We start from the raw sequence: 17711 nt of genomic DNA, 5'->3' as shown, positions 1-17711 counted from the left end.
AATCCTCTGAGGTCAAATCTTTGACTTCCCAGCATTCTAGTTGTCACCAATGTAAATCAGGGAGGAGACAGGTAATCATATCATTCTTCTCCCCCAAGAAAATGGAAAATACCAGCCCAGACATTCTGTTGGACTTCACCGAGTCCTAGAGTTGGACAGTCCAGATGATGTGGTTCTTGTGCCACGGGATTTCTTGTTGTTTTTGAAGATACAGACTAACTTGGCTACCCCTTTGACACTTGTCTTCTACAGAATTGTAAATCTGTTGTACGTCACTCCCTTGCTGATCCATGGTCACTCAGTCACCTCCAGGATGTGGATCACCACTCCAGCTCTCACTGGAGAAAGCACAGGGGGCAACTTTCAGATTCACAATGTTTCAATAATGATCACACAGCAGCATCTTGTAAATTCATAGACACCAACCAGCAATATATCTATCTTGACAGAGCAGCTGGCTTCCGCAGATTATGGCCTTTTATATGATCCCACAATGTATGCCTTGTAAGAAATATCACAACCGTATATGAATGAACAACATGGGAGTAAGAGAGTGCTACTTTAAAGGTAGAGTGTGTCACCCTGGGATCTAAGAGAAGCTGGGTTGACCACAAACTAAAACAAATGACTGGCAGAAGTTTATAAAAAACTAATTCTCATTTTCTGAGTCAGAGAAATGAGTTATCAAGAAGCACCTACACCTGCCTTCCTGGGTGGTTCAGAGAACAGAGAACTGGTGTTTTACTCATAGTGCAGTTCTTTTTTCAGAGGGTCTGAGAGGATTTTCAGGGTTGGTTCAGAACTTCTGTAAGATGGTTCATTAGGAGTTACCATTTCAGATCTGTCCATCTCTTTGACATGTCTTTTAGCGCTGGCCTTCAAGCACAAGGTTCTGGGCACCTTAAGGGAGCTGCTGGGCATCCTCAACTCCCATTTGGCATCAGATGGAGTGGAGAGCACCTAGCACTCTCCAGGATTGTGCCCTCATTGCATATATGGACAAGTTATCAGAAAACCTGTTCCACGGAGTCTCAGCACACAGATCAGCCTGACTGGGGCATCAGTCCCAGTCTGGGATTCTCTAAACCCAGGCTTCAACCATAGCCCAGATGTCTACAATGCAATTTAATAGCCCCATGGCCTGCATCCAAAACAACTCAATTGGGCCAACCACATCTGAGCTGCAGGGGGGCAGCTAATATTCTACCCCTCCTCCAATTCAGCCACCTTTGGGAGCAAAGTAACTCTTGGTTGACAGCACACAGCAACTTTACTTAAGTTTAGAGTAGGAACCAATGACACCAGAGTGCAGGCTTTTATTTTTACTTAGGATTTGCAATGGCCAGTAGCAATCAAAATCTTGGTATTACCTCTCATGTGGATTCATGTGCTATAGCCAAAGAGTGCCACCTGCTGAAGCACTAGCATTATGTCTCTCCATAAATGATTTCTCCAGGTTCCCGATCTAAATCTTAACCCAGATCCAGCACAGTGTAGTTTATGGAGTCCGAGGAGTTCACGGATTGCATTGTCACAGACACCAAAGAGAATTAAATAATATTGACTGCTAATTTCTGCACTGCTTCCATCAAAGCAATGGGGAGCCTCTTTTCCTAATCATCAGTGAGTTCTAAGGTGAAAGATTACAGCTGGCATAAGTAACATTAAATACTAAGGACTCTGAGTAAAATGTATTTTTATACAAATGCATGAGAACTGTCCTCCCTGACAATAAGCTGAGAACATCTTTTATACATGCAAGTGAAATTTGCTTCACTGAAATTAAATGTATTTCACTTTATTTCCCAATTCTAAGTTGTTCCTGGCATATCTAAAACCAAAACATGAACAGCACTTACAGCCCTTTCCTTTCAATGGGATAAATCACTGTATCAACAGGTGTGTGTTGCAAAAACAAGTAGGGAACTATACAGTAGAAACTCCTGAAAGCAGGTGCCAGTTTAGGAGTTTTTGAAGCTATCCTGGAAGGCGTGTAAGGAAGCACCTCTCAAATCCCCTGGTGATCTCCATCCTCAGGGAGAAGCAGTTATTACATGTCAGGGACTCTGTCCATTTCACACAAATCCTCCTGTAACACTTGCATGTATTGTGCTGTTGGCTGTAGCCACGAACTAAAGCCCAAACCCTGTTCCTGCTAATTAACATTTGTGCTGAGGACTCTCAGCCATGGTCTGCACTGGAGGAGTTATTTTAAAATAATATAGTCCTGGTTTTGAGAGGAGTAAGCATCTATTTTGGAACAGTTATGTTAATCACATCATAATCACAGCTTATTCTGAGGCTGCCCTCTAGCATGGGCACGTTATTGCAGAATAGTTGATTTTGGAGTAACAACTCTGAAGCATGCTGTTTTAGAACAACTCCGTAGTGTGGACATTTCTTTAAGGAACTCACAGGACCAGTGGCTCAGAGCCTTTTCCTTACACGTTTGGTGACCAGGCTTCAGAGCAAAGTGACTACATTAGTGGGTTTTATCCCAGTCTCTATTTATGCAGTTCAGCAAGCCACTGCAAAATTCAACTGGGCTGGCTGTTTCAGCACTCAAGAATCCCTTGACTGAAACAAGTAAGAGTATCACTGGCATGAATCACTTCTGTTTTTCATGAGCTGGGCAGTGAAAGGAGCCTTTTACATGTGGGAGCAGGGTGGAAGGAACTGCCTGATCCTAGCACAAGCAGGAACAGAGGCTGAGCCAGCCACTCCCTATTTACCTGGTGGAGGTGGTGGTGGTGGGCTCGCAGGGCTGCAAGTAACTGGTAAGCAGATCCTTACTGGCTACTCTATTACAGTGTTTCCCAAACTTGGAGCATTCATCTACCCTCTTCAAGACTTTGGCATTATCAGCGTAACCCCTCTCCCCATGCAGTGCCACTTATCTCTTGATTTTTAGTCACTTATTTTCTGCCACGTACCCCTTGAAATCCTTCTGTGTACTATCATTGGTATGGGTATGACACTTTGGGAAACACTGCTCTATTACATCCCAGTCACATAGATTACTTTTTCCATCACACTATGTGTATGGGTGGAGAATGTGAACCTCCCTGTATTAAAAGTGCAGGCTTAAGTCATCACACAGAAAACCCCCTTTTTTTTGGGGGGGGGGGGGTAGGGTTTTTATTATTTCCAGTAATGCACAAAAGCAGCTGCAAGAACTGAAATGCCAGAACCACACAACAGCTTGTTGAAGGGCTGACAATTCCTGACAAAGGCTTGAGCTCTGGAACAAACATAGTATTTGGCAGAGACTTCACACATTTGTCTATGCTTGCCTCAGGGAAAGGGAGTGACTCAACTGAGAAGGGGAAAAGCACATTAGCTGACCTCATGCTGCTTTTGGCACCAAGTGAAAAATCAGGAGGGTTGAGGAAGTCTGTGTAATGTGATGAGGCAGAAGTCTGCACCCAGGTGGAGATGGATTGAACATACAATGTAAAGAAAGTCTTCCCCACTTGCATGTTGGTGTAAACTAGCCCTATTCCGTGAAGTCACTTATGCCCATATACAGCAACAGAGAATTTGGCCATCTATTCACAATATAGGAATATGTTGTGTTTGGTGGGAAATGCCCACTCTCAACTTTTCACCAAGTCTCTGTACTAATGGCACCTGCAGAAGAGCCAGCAGAATCTGTTTTTCTTGAGCTCCTCTCAGAAAAGTTTGCCCTCCATGGCTGTGCTTGACTGCGTTCTTCAGCACCTCGTTGCTAGACACTGCCTTAGTCTGTCCAAGCCCTTGGTCAGGGGAATGAGGGGAGGTAGCTATGCCAGAACTGCACCATGAACTGGGCCCTTTGGGCTCATCTGTGACTTCAAAACAAAGCAGTGCTGCTTTGCACGTGTTCTTCCTCTGTGTAGCCTCTGGCTACATCTACACTACAGGTGTCCTTCAAAATTTCTTTGGGAAGATCTCTTCCAAAAAAGTTTGCAAAAGATTGCCATCATTTAAAAAAAAAAAAAACAAAAACAAAAAAAAAAAACTTACTAAAACATATTCATTCGCTCTTTCAAAAGAACCGGCCACCAAAGGTCACAGATCAAAAAATCCGGCACATGGAGGACTTTTCTGGAAGAATCTTTTGGGAAAAGGCACTCTTCCTCATATGGGAGTGGAAGAGGGCCTCCAGTGAAAGTGCTGCATTCTTCCACTTCAGTATCAAAAGAATGTATTTTGCGTGTAGGCACACTGATGGATTTTTCAAAAAAAAAAAAAAAAAAAAAAAAAAAACACAAACCCACTCATTAGTGTTGACATAGCCACTCACTTATTTCTAGCTCCCACTGCCTTCTGGTCCATTCTGGTCCCCAGAGGGAGTATTAACAGAGGTTTCCTGTCCCCTCTTTTCCTCTATATTCCCCACAAAGGGCCAGGGACCAGGTGAAGGCAGTGTACAAAGCTCACTCCACAAAAACTACATTGCCTTGAGGCTTCTGCTGCAGTGTGAGGCCCAAAGGGAGTCCTACGTATAAAGTCTTGCCTGCAGAAGGGGTTTGATAGCACTGCTCTGCAGTGTGGGCTTGGCTACCATCTTACAGAAAATTAGAGCTAGACATTACCTCAGCAGCTCCTGTTTTCTCAAGGAAAGCAAGCCTGATAGCAGAAGCTGGACCAACTTTGCTTGCAATTGCTAGCAATGCCATGTAGGGTCATACCAAGCATAAACTGTTGGACTTATGAGCTATCATTGACTTTCACTTATGACTTGAGTGAAGCACTGATTGGTTCCTTCCTGTTAGGCTATAAATATCAGGTTTTAATACTTATTTATAGCACTTAAGGGAAAAACTGGCAAAATGTTTTAGAAGAGTGAAAGGTGGCCATGTAATGCGTCTTTCTGGAATTAGGTTAGAACTCCTTCTCTTCCCCTTATTTTAAGCACAGGCAGACAAGCGTATCTAGAATTGGAATGAGACAGTGGGAGTCATGGGGAAAAAAAAAAAGAGTCAGCAGAGTCTTGCATTGTGTCATGAAGGCAATCAGGTTGTCTGTTATTTTAGCTGGCCAGGGACAGCTAAGGTTTGTTTCTTACTCCCATTAGTCTTACCCCACCCTCTGAAAAAGTCTCATTTTCCAGAAAGGACAGTCATTGCTTGGAGAGGACAAAAGTTTGAGGGGGGGGGTGGAAAAATCTTCCTCTGCTGCAACTTAATTCCCTGTACACTCATCATTGCTTAGGCTACACAGCTGGCTAGGAGGCCATCTAAAAAGTTAAAAAGGCAAAACAGAAAACTTGAGGAAATTACAGGAACACTAACTTGAAAAAATGTTATAGGGGTTTCCAATCCTTAACCTGTTTTCTCCACACATTACTTCAAGCATGCACACATATGCAAGGGCAATAGGGTTAGAGCATCCCAAATGATGTTACCATTACAGATTGTTTCAGCTGAACAGTGAGGGTGGCAGAGGGTGCTCTGGAGTTATTTCCATCCAGTTGCTGGGTGAAGCTATGTCTCTGTCCAAACAAAAATTCCCCTCAGCTACTCCAAACTATTTTTTAAAGTCCAAATGACTCCTACCAGTCACCATAACCACTGAGTAATGGGCCACTGATTCCCCTAGGTTCAGCAAATTGCTCATTATTCCCTATCAGCAAAGCATTTCTAGTCATAATTAAACTTGTCCAGGGCATTCAAAACCGTGGTCCCTTATCTCCACTCCCCCTTCAGTTCTAACGCTCCATTAGGTGTTTCATCTTCCCCTTTTGATAAGCAAAGCTACAGCCATGCAGCTATTTAGCCTTGCAGCATCCCAACAATTATTGTTATCTGTATGGTATCTGCTCTTCAGTAAAAGAGTGCCTAGCCACAAAAGTGTGGCAGCAACTTCAACTTTCATTCTCCTATAACACCACTTCTATCTGAGTTTAATTCCACTGCTGTTATCTTGTAGCCTAAATCACCAGGGATGAAATTAGTGAAGCTCCATACTTGTTACAGTTCCTTGATCATCTTTGTGGGTTCTCTCTTTTCACAAGGACCAGAGACACATTTTAGGTATAGAACAAAGAAATCCCTTGGAAGGGGGACTCCAGAACAACTGGAGCAAGTCTGCTTTTCAATACATCCCTTCCCCATACACTTGATTTATATACAGCTGTCCTTAACACCCAGCTGAAGATCTAAATCTGTTTTCTTCTTTACATAAACTTTCCAGGGCATCATGCACAAATACCTATTTCAGCATCACAAAAAGTCAAGTATCTTACAATGGGTTTTTATAATTAAGTTTACATTGGCTTGAGGTGGAAAAAATGGAAAATTAAAACAAATAACGTTTAAAAAGGGTTTATTTGTTTACTAAGTAATGGCTATTCTCAATATAGAGAAGAAATTGAAGTCAATGGAAATTTAACCAAAAAAAAAAAAAAAAAAAAATCAGTTAACAGAGCCCAGGAACAATCCATACCTATGGAAACATCACTTTAGTACCTTAGATTACACCAAATCTTGAATTAGGAAAAAAAGAGTACAGCATTGATGAAGCAAGTCTGATCTGACTCCCAGATAACTCAAGGCAAGCAGGTTTTTCCGGGCTCATTCATATTTCCAACATAAGACAAAGGTGTTCTGATGAGAAAAGTCCTTCAGAAAAATTTCATGGGGTCATCAGAATATGTTTGCATAGTTCTTCTGTAATCTTCAGAGATCTCAAAGGTTCTTTCATACGTTTCTAGGCACCCCTGTATGAAGCCTATACTGGCCAGTTTACCAGAAAATGACTAAACCCATCCCAGCTTCCAAGGGGAGGTGCAACATGCACTGCAAATAAGCTTTAAAATAGAGAACATTGGATTATTGTCATTCACTGATCAAGAGTTTGTACAGATGTGATCAGTGGGTCAGATATACTTTTTGCGGGGCACACAGGCTGTCCTTTATATAGCACATAAAAGAACCCAACCTAGTTATTGCATGGAGGTGGAACTGCAATTTCAAATGTCACACAAGGATTGTCCTTGTGGATTAATCAACAGGACACTCGGTGCTTTTTGACTTAAAGAACAGTGTGTGAGTTGAGGGGGGTGGGGGAGAATAACAGGGAATGGAAAAAAAAAAAAAGATCCAGGAATGAGAGGTCTGCCAGAAGAGATCACTTTCAAATGGAAAGGCTTTGGTATGGACCAGAATTCAGTTGGAGTCAGTCCACTAGATATGCTACAAAAGCTGAGCATCAATCTCAGATGTGTTTTCCAGCTAACAGGTTATGACCTCAAGTGGGGCACACACTCATGTGCAAAGGGTACCATTTTCCTTTAAACAATAGCATCCTCTCTGCTGTTCAGGATTGGTGGAAGCAATCAAACCTGAAAGTGGGGTCATGCAGTTTGGGGACCACCAAATTAACTCAGTGCTTTTTCCTTTAACTTGGATTTCCATCTGTTACAAAAATTTGACACAAGTTTCAAGTACTACACATGCCTTTTAGTTTCAAGGGGAAGGATAAGCACGTGGCAGATCTGGGTTTTATAATTCAGGCCAAACCCATGACTTCATATTACAAAGTCTGCGTAACAGGATATCAATTCCCTCACAAAATTATTTGGATGACACTCAGAACATCTGTTAGAGATAAAGGGTACGCCCACTATACGACACAAGTGGTAGAGAGTTCGGACCCATCACGTCTACAAATCGATAAGTTCTGTGTGGCTGGGATCAAACACCCAATGCCCCTTCTCTAAACTGGGCTAAAATATGTCCCCTCTGAAAATCTGCTTGAGCTACTCCCACCTTATTCTATTTGGGGAATTGGCTTTCAGATCTGCACAGAGAAAACAAATTGCTCTCAGGTAATGAATCAAGTCACCCAGAATGTTTGTGGACTGGATAAAATTCAGCCCAAAGACTCAGCAACCTCCTAAGTATGCAACATGACTGAATAATGTTTTACTCCCTCCATGCTCCTACAAGGACCTTGGGATATTATTTCCAGTCTGGAATAGCAGCTGGTCTAGGCTTTCCAAAGGAGACCTGTGTCAGATGTATGATGGGGACTGATGTGAAAGCCTGATCTCAGGTCTTGCCTGCGCAAAGAATTTTCATTAGCATAGCTATATCGCAGGCATGTTTACACACAAATATGCTGATCTAGCTATGGTGGTGCTACTGGTAGGCTGACAGAAGAATTTTCCTGCTGACATAATTAGTGCCTCTCATGGCCACAGATTAGCTACGTGGATGGGAGACACTCTTATCAGCATAAGTAACATCTTTGCTAAAGTGATGCTGGTGGACCTACAACATTGCAACTGTGCAACTATAGCAGTTTATATAGTGTAAACATGGCCTGCTCCGAGATATGTCTTGGAACTAATGGAAAAAAAAAATCACAGGTAGTAAGAGAAGCAGAATTTCTCCCACAAAAAGTTATTTTTGGTCAATCAGCCCTTCCATAAAGCTTAAAAACTTCCAACAATGCCAATTTTAAACAAGGTGTTTAGATGTTTATGCCTAAACACCCCACCCCCCCCAATTTCTGCATGCCTAATAATTAACACTTTTCCCAGTGCATGACTGTAGAATGAGAAGCAGACACAAAATGTAACTCACCTTTGCATTCAGGGATGGGACAACTCAAGAGTATATTTGTTTTTTTCACTGTTCAATTAATGGATGCCTCTTCAATGAAAGAGAAAGCACAGTCACATTTACACTGTTGCTGAAGTATAGGCAAAACTTTTTACGCTTCTGTCATCTATTCCATTAGGGATATCAGGAGTCTAAAGAGGAATTATAACGTTGAATATTACACAGTAGTTCCAGTTAAAAAGAAATGCTCCAAGTATTTATTTGCCCCAATTCCAAGAGTATTTAGCAATTTGTTATTGTAATGATTATTATAATTCAAAGAGCAGAGGCATTTCCGCAGTCAGTTATTGAACAGTTATCAAGTTTGACCCCACCCTTTCCCGAGCACTCCTCAGACTCCAGACTGACAGTACAAACATTGGGACGCTGCCTCAAAACATCCCACCCTTACGTGGGTCACACAGCAAGACAGCTGCTGCAGCCTTGGAAGAAGAGCACTGAGCTCCTGACATGTTCCAGCAGCATAAAGCTAACTTGAAACTTTCCCAATAGCAGATTTGGTTCTCAACAAGGCACCAACCTCTGAATTTGACAGATGCTCAAGAAAGGTCCAAAGAAATGTTAAGTTTATGGAAAGCTCCCTGGGGACAAACAAGAGATTTTATTTTTTTTAAATCCCAAAGTAACTTCAGATTTTGCACTGTTAAATGAGATTTAGGGGGAAGGAGAACTTTAATCATAAGGGATACTATCCTTTCACTGCTTGGGAAAAACAACTCCCTCCACCCCCTCCCCACACACACTCTATGCTACTTCAAAGCTCAGCTCCATACCAAAGCCATCATCATCTCTGGGCACAAGCTCATTTTACAGCCATTACAAGAGTCTTATGGGGCAAGCTGTAAGTGCCTTATTCCACTTAGTAGAAGTGGCCCAATTAACTTGTACCTGAATAAAGAATATCTGGTTTATCCGATTTCTTGATTAGTTGTCCAATAGTCCAGAAATTCAGATTGCATTTCTGGCCATAAAAAGTAACTATGTCAGTACTAGCATGACTAGAGAGTCTTTTTACATAGCAAATAACTCCAGTCGCAGCAGTAGGCAAAAAAACTAAATCCTTCGCTGTCATTCTAAGGATCTCAGTGGAGCTATGACTGCTGATACCAACACAAGATTGGTCCCCACAAGCTTTGGGATCCCTTTTAGCTTCTCTCTCATTTCCTACTACAAACTAACATGATTCCTTATCGCCTGTTTCAACTCGAGTCTGTACTTATTCTAACACCTAGCTAATACAAACCCTCCCATCCAGCCAGGATTTAGCATCCTAGACTCCAGTGGGCACAAAATCCAGGAACTCTGCACTAACACCTGGAACAAAGCTAGGTTCTCTTGTTTAAGGTGAAGAGGGCTGGGAATCACAGCCCAAGTTTGGTCAAGTTCAGTTTCTAAAGTTCTGCCTATGAGGTTTTAGTTTTATAGCAAGAACGTGGAGTAGATTTAAATTTAGTGTGTGATGCCCGGTTTCCATAATCAGCCAGCAACTTTAAATAATTTGTCACAGTCTGGTACTCACCCTCACGAATGAAATGGACTCTTGCACCGAATTGGCAACCGATTATAACAGCAGCTCTGCCAAGCTCTTGTTCTCTTGGATAGCCATGATCTCGCTAGTATGGAAAGAGATTAGGCCATTGCCTCACTGTCATGGGCAAAGAGGGTTTGATATGGATAGTATCAAGTTCTTTTGTTTTTGAATATGGTATTAAGAGTATCGGGCTCTCCTATTTACCCTTTCAAAATACAACAAGGAGACAGTCAATGAATTGAAAGCAAAATATTTAAAACAAAAAGATATTTCAAGATGTTAAGAGCAAGGCAGCCAGAACTGAACTAAGCCAGCTTCTAAACAGAAAGCTACACTAACTGCACAAAAATGTTTTGAAGATTTGAAACAAAATAAAATAAAAAAGGACTCACTTCCACAGAACAATGGGACTTCTGACCATTTTAAGTTTTTAAAGCAGGCAGTGCTGGGTAGTACTCCAGAGATTCCCATGTAACTTTGGTGGCAAATAGAGCCTCCCTTTTTCCTGACAGAACAACAGCTGTGATTAGAGTACAGTGGCATGGCAAATCTGAACACTGGCACAGGAAATGAACTACCTAAAATAAAGAGAAACATGCAAGCTGAAAGCTTTGAACTTATAGCTGGAAATCACTTCCTCCCTCATCTGCCAGAGCCCAGATTTGGTGGCCTACAAGATATGGCACAAGACTTACGTCCTCTCGGGGAAGAGGAAGATCGTGAGGAAGTGATGGTAGAAGGGTTATTTTGGATGCTTTGTGGATTATGTCGTCTGCTTTGGTTGGTATTTTCTGGAGATAGCACACGTGTTGACCCATTGGATTTAGTAGAAGAACCTGAATACAATAAAATGAACTAAAGTTGGTATGTTTCATCTTGGCTCAGCTTTGATACCAACAGATTGAAATAAGATGTCTAACCAAAGTACACTGTAGGACAGAGGCAGGGAACCTTCAGCACACGGTCTGGATGTGGTTTGTTAAAGTGAGCTGGTGGCGGACCACCAAAGGCTTTGTGTACCTGAGCATCTGTGTGCACGGCTACTCTTAGTTCCCAGTGGCCACAGTTCAGTGTTGCTGGCCAACAGAAGCTGTGTGAATTGGGGACCCAGCGTGTGCCATTTCCTGCAGCTCCTACAGGCTGGGAATGGTAAAACTGCAGCCACTGGGATCTGTGAGCAGCCATGCACACAGACATTCAGGTAAACAAATTATCTGGCAGCCTGCCAGCAGCTAACCCTAATGAACCTTGTCCAGCCCCAAGGTTCACCAACACAGATATAGGATTTTAAAAATAAGTTAAACAGCTACCACCAAATCATGCTTGCCTTTTATTTATTCTTATTCAACTCCTGGAGCATCTTTCAAGAGGGTGGGCGGGGGTCAGATAACTGTAGACTGTTCCGCTGTTCTGCTCTACTGCCTTCAGTGACGTTATGATAAAATTATACTAGTTAAGCCTCTGTCCTAAAGCAAATGTCTGGTTTTAAACAGTTTAAACCTCTGTCTCCTGTTGTTTAGAACACATTCCTTGGTATATTACTGACTTCCAATAGCACCTGTTCAACCCCTTGCATTCTTCACCCATCATCTTACGTTCAGAAGCATAAATTTAGAAAACTACCAAGAAGTGCATCTCTAATAAGTGAGTTGAAGTAAGAGACAGATACATAACCAAGCTGTCTCAAAGGTGACAGCAATATCCCCAGCAACATTTTCAAAAATAATGCAAGTTAGATCATGAATATGAGTGACAATTTAGTGTCCAGTGGGAAATAGAGGAAACATCTTTAAACTCACCTGAGAATTCATCCTGTTTTTCCTCCTCTTGTAATTGGATTCTAGCTTTTAATTGGAGCACAGCAAAAAGAGGAATTAAAGAAAAAAAACCCACAACACTTGAAGTTTTACATGGCTGTTTTATGAACAGCCCCTCAGTGATAGTTCCTTAACTATGGGTGAAAATTAGGATGAAGCACTGTTCATTTCTTTTGACAAGTTGGCCATCAAACTTTTGTGCCTAGTTTTACTTAGTGCAAAGAAATAGCAGAGGAAGATACTAAACACACATTACTTACCTTTGCATTCAGGAGCAGGTCCACTCCAGATTCCACTAGTTTTATCTCTTGTTGTACACCAAATGAAGGGAGTGCTGCTAAGCCGGAAGCCAGGTTCACATCTGTAAGTTACTGTTGTGTTATAGACAAAATTTTTAACGCCACTGTCATTGTATGTCCCATTGGCAATGGCAGGAGGAGGAGAGCAAGAAATCACTGTGGGGAAAATAGAAGGTCATGAGTTTTAATGTTGACAGGACTGTTGGAGCAGTGTTAGTCCCTGGATAGGAGAAAGAAGAGATGGGTGAAGTAATACTCAGAGCTTGAAAGCTTGTCTTTCACACCAAGAGAAGCTGTTTGAATAGGAGATCAGCTCACTAACCTGATCTCATTTATATTAACAGCTGCAATATTACTAATTATTAATATTAATAGCGCAAACATTTACTGATTGAACAGACCCCCAAAAAGAGAACAATATTTAGCCATTTGAAAATTTAGTTAGCACCACATTTTAACCAAGTCTGAAGAGATAGAGAGGCTATCCTTTCTCAAATTCTGAAGCTTCCTTCTTCCAAGCTTTAGTCCACCTTCTTCCAGTGGCATCGTGCAAACAGGATCTGTCGCACCATGGCACAGAATCCTGGCAAGCTCCATCACCAAAACACACCCACTCCCAAACATTAATCTTAGGAAACAAGGACTGCCTGACATTGGGAAACAGTGCTAAAGTGTTTAAGCAAGCCACAGCAGGACATTAAAATGTTTCTCAGAGTAACAGCATGGCTGCCACAGACCTCCATGAAAGTGTCCAAAACAGGAGACAGGTAGAAGAATGAGATGTTTCAGATGGTGGTCTGCTCCATAGAAACCTGACATCTAATGCATAGCAACGGTTGGATTCGTCTTACCTTGACAAGTTGGAAGACTACTCCATTCAACTTTGTCTCCTTTAAGTCCACACTGGATGAAAGATCGGCCAATTAATTTGTACCTAAACAAAAATGGGGAAAAACTATCCAGTTGCTTGGTTTGCTGATTGCTTGTGTAACCATTTGGAAATATGAATTCTTTCAGTTTCTAGGGGGTGAACAACCACCTAGGGGCAGGCTTGATAGGAGTTGAGTAAAACTGAGTTGAAATTGCTGGGTGTCCATGTATGCTTTAATCAATATAATTGTGACAAGTCCATCAGAGTCTTCCAACTAAAAACTGCGATCTTGTAAACCCACTCAGGAGTTCTGCACTGTGTCAGAGAAAGATTTTTGTTCGAAAATTTGTTTTCAAAATGTCTGTCAGGAGCCAAGAGGCCGAAGAAAACTAGGGAGACTGAAGAAAATTTGAACAAATCCAAGCAGAAGCTTACATACACAGCATGACCCTGAAGGATACTTACTGGTTTGGGTCAAGGATGCCAAGAATGCCTGGAGAGGTAAGCTAAAACCGAAGCTGTGTGGCCCACACAGCTGGGCCACCTTCCCACTTTGACTTCTTCCCTTAAGTTTGGAGCGTGGACTCAGAATCCATACAAATTAAACTGTTTGAAGGCTCTGGTTCCAAGTCAGACCCTCCACCCCCAGGGTGTGGATTCACAGCTTTACCCCGCACCCAGCCCAAGTAGGTTTTGAAGTTAGATCATGCAGCTAGCCAGCAGCTGTACACCAGTTAACTACCAGAGGTACATTGACACTCACCCGTCTTCACAGACGAACTGTATTTTTGCCCCAAATAGGTTGTCTGTTACCTTAACAGGTCTGCCATTGAGTAGTTCTCCTGGATCACCACATGATTTTCCTAAGGGGGACCAAGGCCAGGGTTAGCATTAATTTGTGTTGTGATGGAAAGACGGGCCCACTGATGTGTGGGTGAGGGGGAAGGAAGGGGTTTAAAGAGAGGAGATGCCTCAGGGATTTAAAAAAGCCTGGGGCTCCTGGCTGCTGATGCAACAGTGGTTGGAGCCCCAGGCCCTTTAAATTGCATCTAGACCACCTAGCAGAATGCTCTGGGCTGTTGAAGGGCTGGCTGGGGAGTGGGGGAAGTTAGCACGCACCCCACACCCTGCCTGAGGCCATACTCATTCAACGCAAGATCCTAGTCCTTTGGGAGCATGGCACCACGCCCCTCATGTCCAAGAACCTAGCAATTTGTTGCCTGCCTGTGGAACAGAATAGCGAATTACTTGGGAAGGCAACATCTACAGACCAACTCATAACCACTTCCTATACAGCAAGTGTGACGCCAGACAAGATCAGAGCTTCTTCCAAACCAGCACCAGGTCTGTCAGTGACAATGAGCAGAAGGTTTGAATGCATGTTTGAAGCCCACAAAGGGCTCAATCATGCTACAAGCAACTGAAGGTGCTTATCCCTTGCAGACTGTAACACGTACAGCTGTCCAGACCAGAGGGGGTAATTATGTAATATAATGCCCACTGGAGCACTGAGGTTGGGAAGTACAGTTTCGTGAAAAACCCAGTTAGCAGTTGACTTATGTCGCGAAAAGCATATGCCCTTTATGACTTTTAAAACCTTATTTATACATATTAAATGCACAACCGCTTTTTGAATCCAGCACAATTCTTACAGGTTACTCAGCAATGTGGGGAATGGGTGGGGTGGGGGGGGAAGAACATCCATCCATGTAATTAATTTTAAGTGGTGACAGACATTTAGGGCATCCCACAAATATTTCAAACCAGGAAGTGTTCTTCCCTCCAGAAACCAGGCCACTGAGAATCTCTCATTACACACTCTGACAAACTCCACCTGACATTTGCACGGCATGTGGAAAGACTGAATTTGAAACCTCCCATATTCCTCAGTGAAGCTCAATGACAATTTCTCCTGCAACAATTCACCATATTTATTCTAGTTGAAGTGCACCACATTAGGAGTTTACTTCTCATAAGAAAGACAAAGCAGACATACTGTATTCACAAAGCCTGTGCTATCCTGCTGCTTGCCCACAGAGTTGCAAGAAAAACTAAAGATTCTGTAGAAATACAGCTACTGAAATTTATCCTAAGAGGAAAGAAACTTGGTTAAACAGCTCTGGGAACTAAATATTAATTAGGCTAACAAACTGGGATCCAGGGCTGCTTAGTGGTCCTAATTGTGAGACAGTTTGCAGATCAGTCAAGACAGAACCCGCCCCCCCAACACACACATACTCACTTTTGCACAATTCAGGGACTTCTGACCATGTTAAGTTTTCAAGACAAGTACTGCCAGGCAGCATTTGAGTGGTGTTCTCAAATCCTGGGCGACAAGTATAGCTTACATTGATCCCTACAGGATAGTAGCTCTTGCTTTCATCTTCCTTTTTTAAGGCAGCAAACTTTAACCTTGTTGGGACACCACAGCTACCTAGCAGTAGAGGCAGACCTTAGATTAGAAAGGTTGGGCAATGACAACAGGTACAAAAGAGTCTGTTTTTAACAGTAGACCAAAACTCACTGTTTAGAAAACAAATTCCTCTCTTAGCAGTCTTTTATAGGGGTTACTTATGATCATATTTGGATGCCTTTTGTTAAACAGACCCCATTTTGAATGGGCACCAGCTACAAAAGTGCAGAATTCATGTTAAAATATAAAAAACCTAGAAGTATATTCCCAGGAAAAGGTAAATTAAATTTAACTTTATGCCAAAAGAATTTATCAGTAAATTATATTAGAAATTTAAATAGCCCACAAGCAAGTACAATAAAAGCTGTGTTAGTCAGCACTTTATTAACTGGAAAACTCTATTCAGAATTTTTGACCTAATACAATTTTTCATCTAGGAACTAACTAGGACTACCAGATTGCCCAGGAGTTTATGCAATTATATGTTCTGCACTTTACTCTTAAAAGAGGCAGAAGACATAAGTAAACTGATATCTGGGATTTACTCAAGAAGTAGCTACTAGTGTGTCACAAGATCATTACAGATTCAGCTCAATCTACACATTCTATGTGGACAATGACAACTGATGTTGATAATGACAACCCTGAGGCATTGCAAGATTCTGCAGTGCCTTCTGAATCAAATAAAGATTGGATTTATCCTCAGTCCAATTTTAGTGTAAGTAGATTTTTAGTGATTTGGGCGTACAGCATGCACTACCCATAGAGATAGGTCATGTCATAAGATAGCCTACTGTATAGAAAACAACCAAGTCCTTCAAGAAAGTAATCATTCTGCAGTACAGCACTACTTTGGTACTGGCGAGTACACATACACTATGTTATACTTACTTTACTGTATTCTGTAATCTTTGAAAATGGTTATTCCATTGATAAGTATGTCTTAACGAACCAGAATTCCACATTCCTCCAACACATCAGATAACAAAGCTTTAACTTTATTATACATCCAGAAGATTCAAAGTTAAGGTTACTCTTACCCCTTCCTTAAAGGCATATTTAAGTTTGGAAATGCACAGTAAAGCCAAACAATTATACTTAATCAAAACAAAAAGCAGTCAAGTAGCACTTTAAAGACTAGCAAAATAGTTTATTAGGTGAGCTTTCATGGGACAGTCCCACTTCTTCAGACCGTAGCCAGACCAGAACAGCATTCCAAATTCTACTTAGTGATGTCAAGAGACACACATGCAACTTGGATTCTTGCATTTCCATCTCTAGTCCCAGACTAGATGGAAGATATTTATCTTGAGGTCATTGTCACCCCTCCCTTTGGGAATCATTACAGGGCTGAGCTAATTTTGACTAGACATGCAAAAGAACAAATCTCACCTCTTCATCAACAAAAGGCAACCTGAGAAACTTCATGCAAGAAAAGATAAAATACTTACGACCACAAAACTCTTGGAGGTTTGACCACTGTGAATTTGAAAGGCAGGTTATGGTGTTTGACTTTCCAGGGATTTTAACAAAGCCATCACGGCACCTATATGCAACAAGGGTCCCAACAGAGAAGACCTCTATCTGATTCGTATCAGGGATGGCATCACTCCGTTTGGGTGGGGGCCCACAGTCACCTACGGACCAAGGGCAAGCCTTTTTAAGGGACGATATTTAGTCTAGTAGTAGCTCCGCACATTAAAAAGCTCCTGAAGCATACGGGGGGAGGGGGGTGTCGTTGAAACTTCCCAGCCCCACCCACCCAGTGGTTTAAGCCAGGAGCTGAAGTTACGGCCCTGAGTAACAGCCAAAGCGCGGGCTGAGCGCAAGGGGCATCAATGATAACGACTGCCAACCCCTCATGCATGCTCCCCGGAAGGCGCTAGGAGCAGGCTGAGCGCACAGCGGGAAGGGGCGCAGGGGACAGAGCAAGCAGCGGCTCCGGGCAAGGGAGCGCCCACAAACTCGCTCGGCAAGGTCCGGCTGCGACGAGAGGAACCCCCAGCTCGGAGCCCGCCCTACCCCGCGCACGGAGGGACCGTGCTATGTCGCCCCCACTCACTGCGTGTCCCGGGCAGCAGCAGCAGGAACCCCAGGACCAGAGGGACGCAGAGAAGCCCTGGGGCCATAGCGGAGGGCGGGTAAACACTCCCACCCGCAGCGTGCAG

The 17711-nt window shown here is 42.6% G+C and overlaps 1 protein-coding gene across 1 annotated transcript in view; it reads right to left on the bottom strand.

The window, feature by feature from the left end:
* LOC142001737 (complement receptor type 1-like) overlaps positions 1-17711 on the bottom strand; it is a 201210-nt gene extending 183499 nt beyond the window's left edge. Inside the window, exons 1-6 of the mRNA XM_074977257.1 lie at positions 17606-17711; positions 16995-17180; positions 15373-15564; positions 13894-13993; positions 13111-13193; positions 12221-12415 (exon numbers count right to left, since the gene is read on the bottom strand). Of these exons, the coding sequence (XP_074833358.1) occupies positions 12221-12415; positions 13111-13193; positions 13894-13993; positions 15373-15564; positions 16995-17180; positions 17606-17672 (823 nt within the window). The 5' untranslated portion in view covers positions 17673-17711. The remainder of the gene's footprint in view (positions 1-12220; positions 12416-13110; positions 13194-13893; positions 13994-15372; positions 15565-16994; positions 17181-17605) is intronic.

This window comes from Carettochelys insculpta, chromosome 26 (assembly GCF_033958435.1).
Source record: "Carettochelys insculpta isolate YL-2023 chromosome 26, ASM3395843v1, whole genome shotgun sequence".
NCBI lineage: Eukaryota > Metazoa > Chordata > Testudines > Carettochelyidae > Carettochelys > Carettochelys insculpta.
Note: the sequence above shows the minus strand (reverse complement) of the source record. Positions and strands in the feature narration are given on the sequence as shown.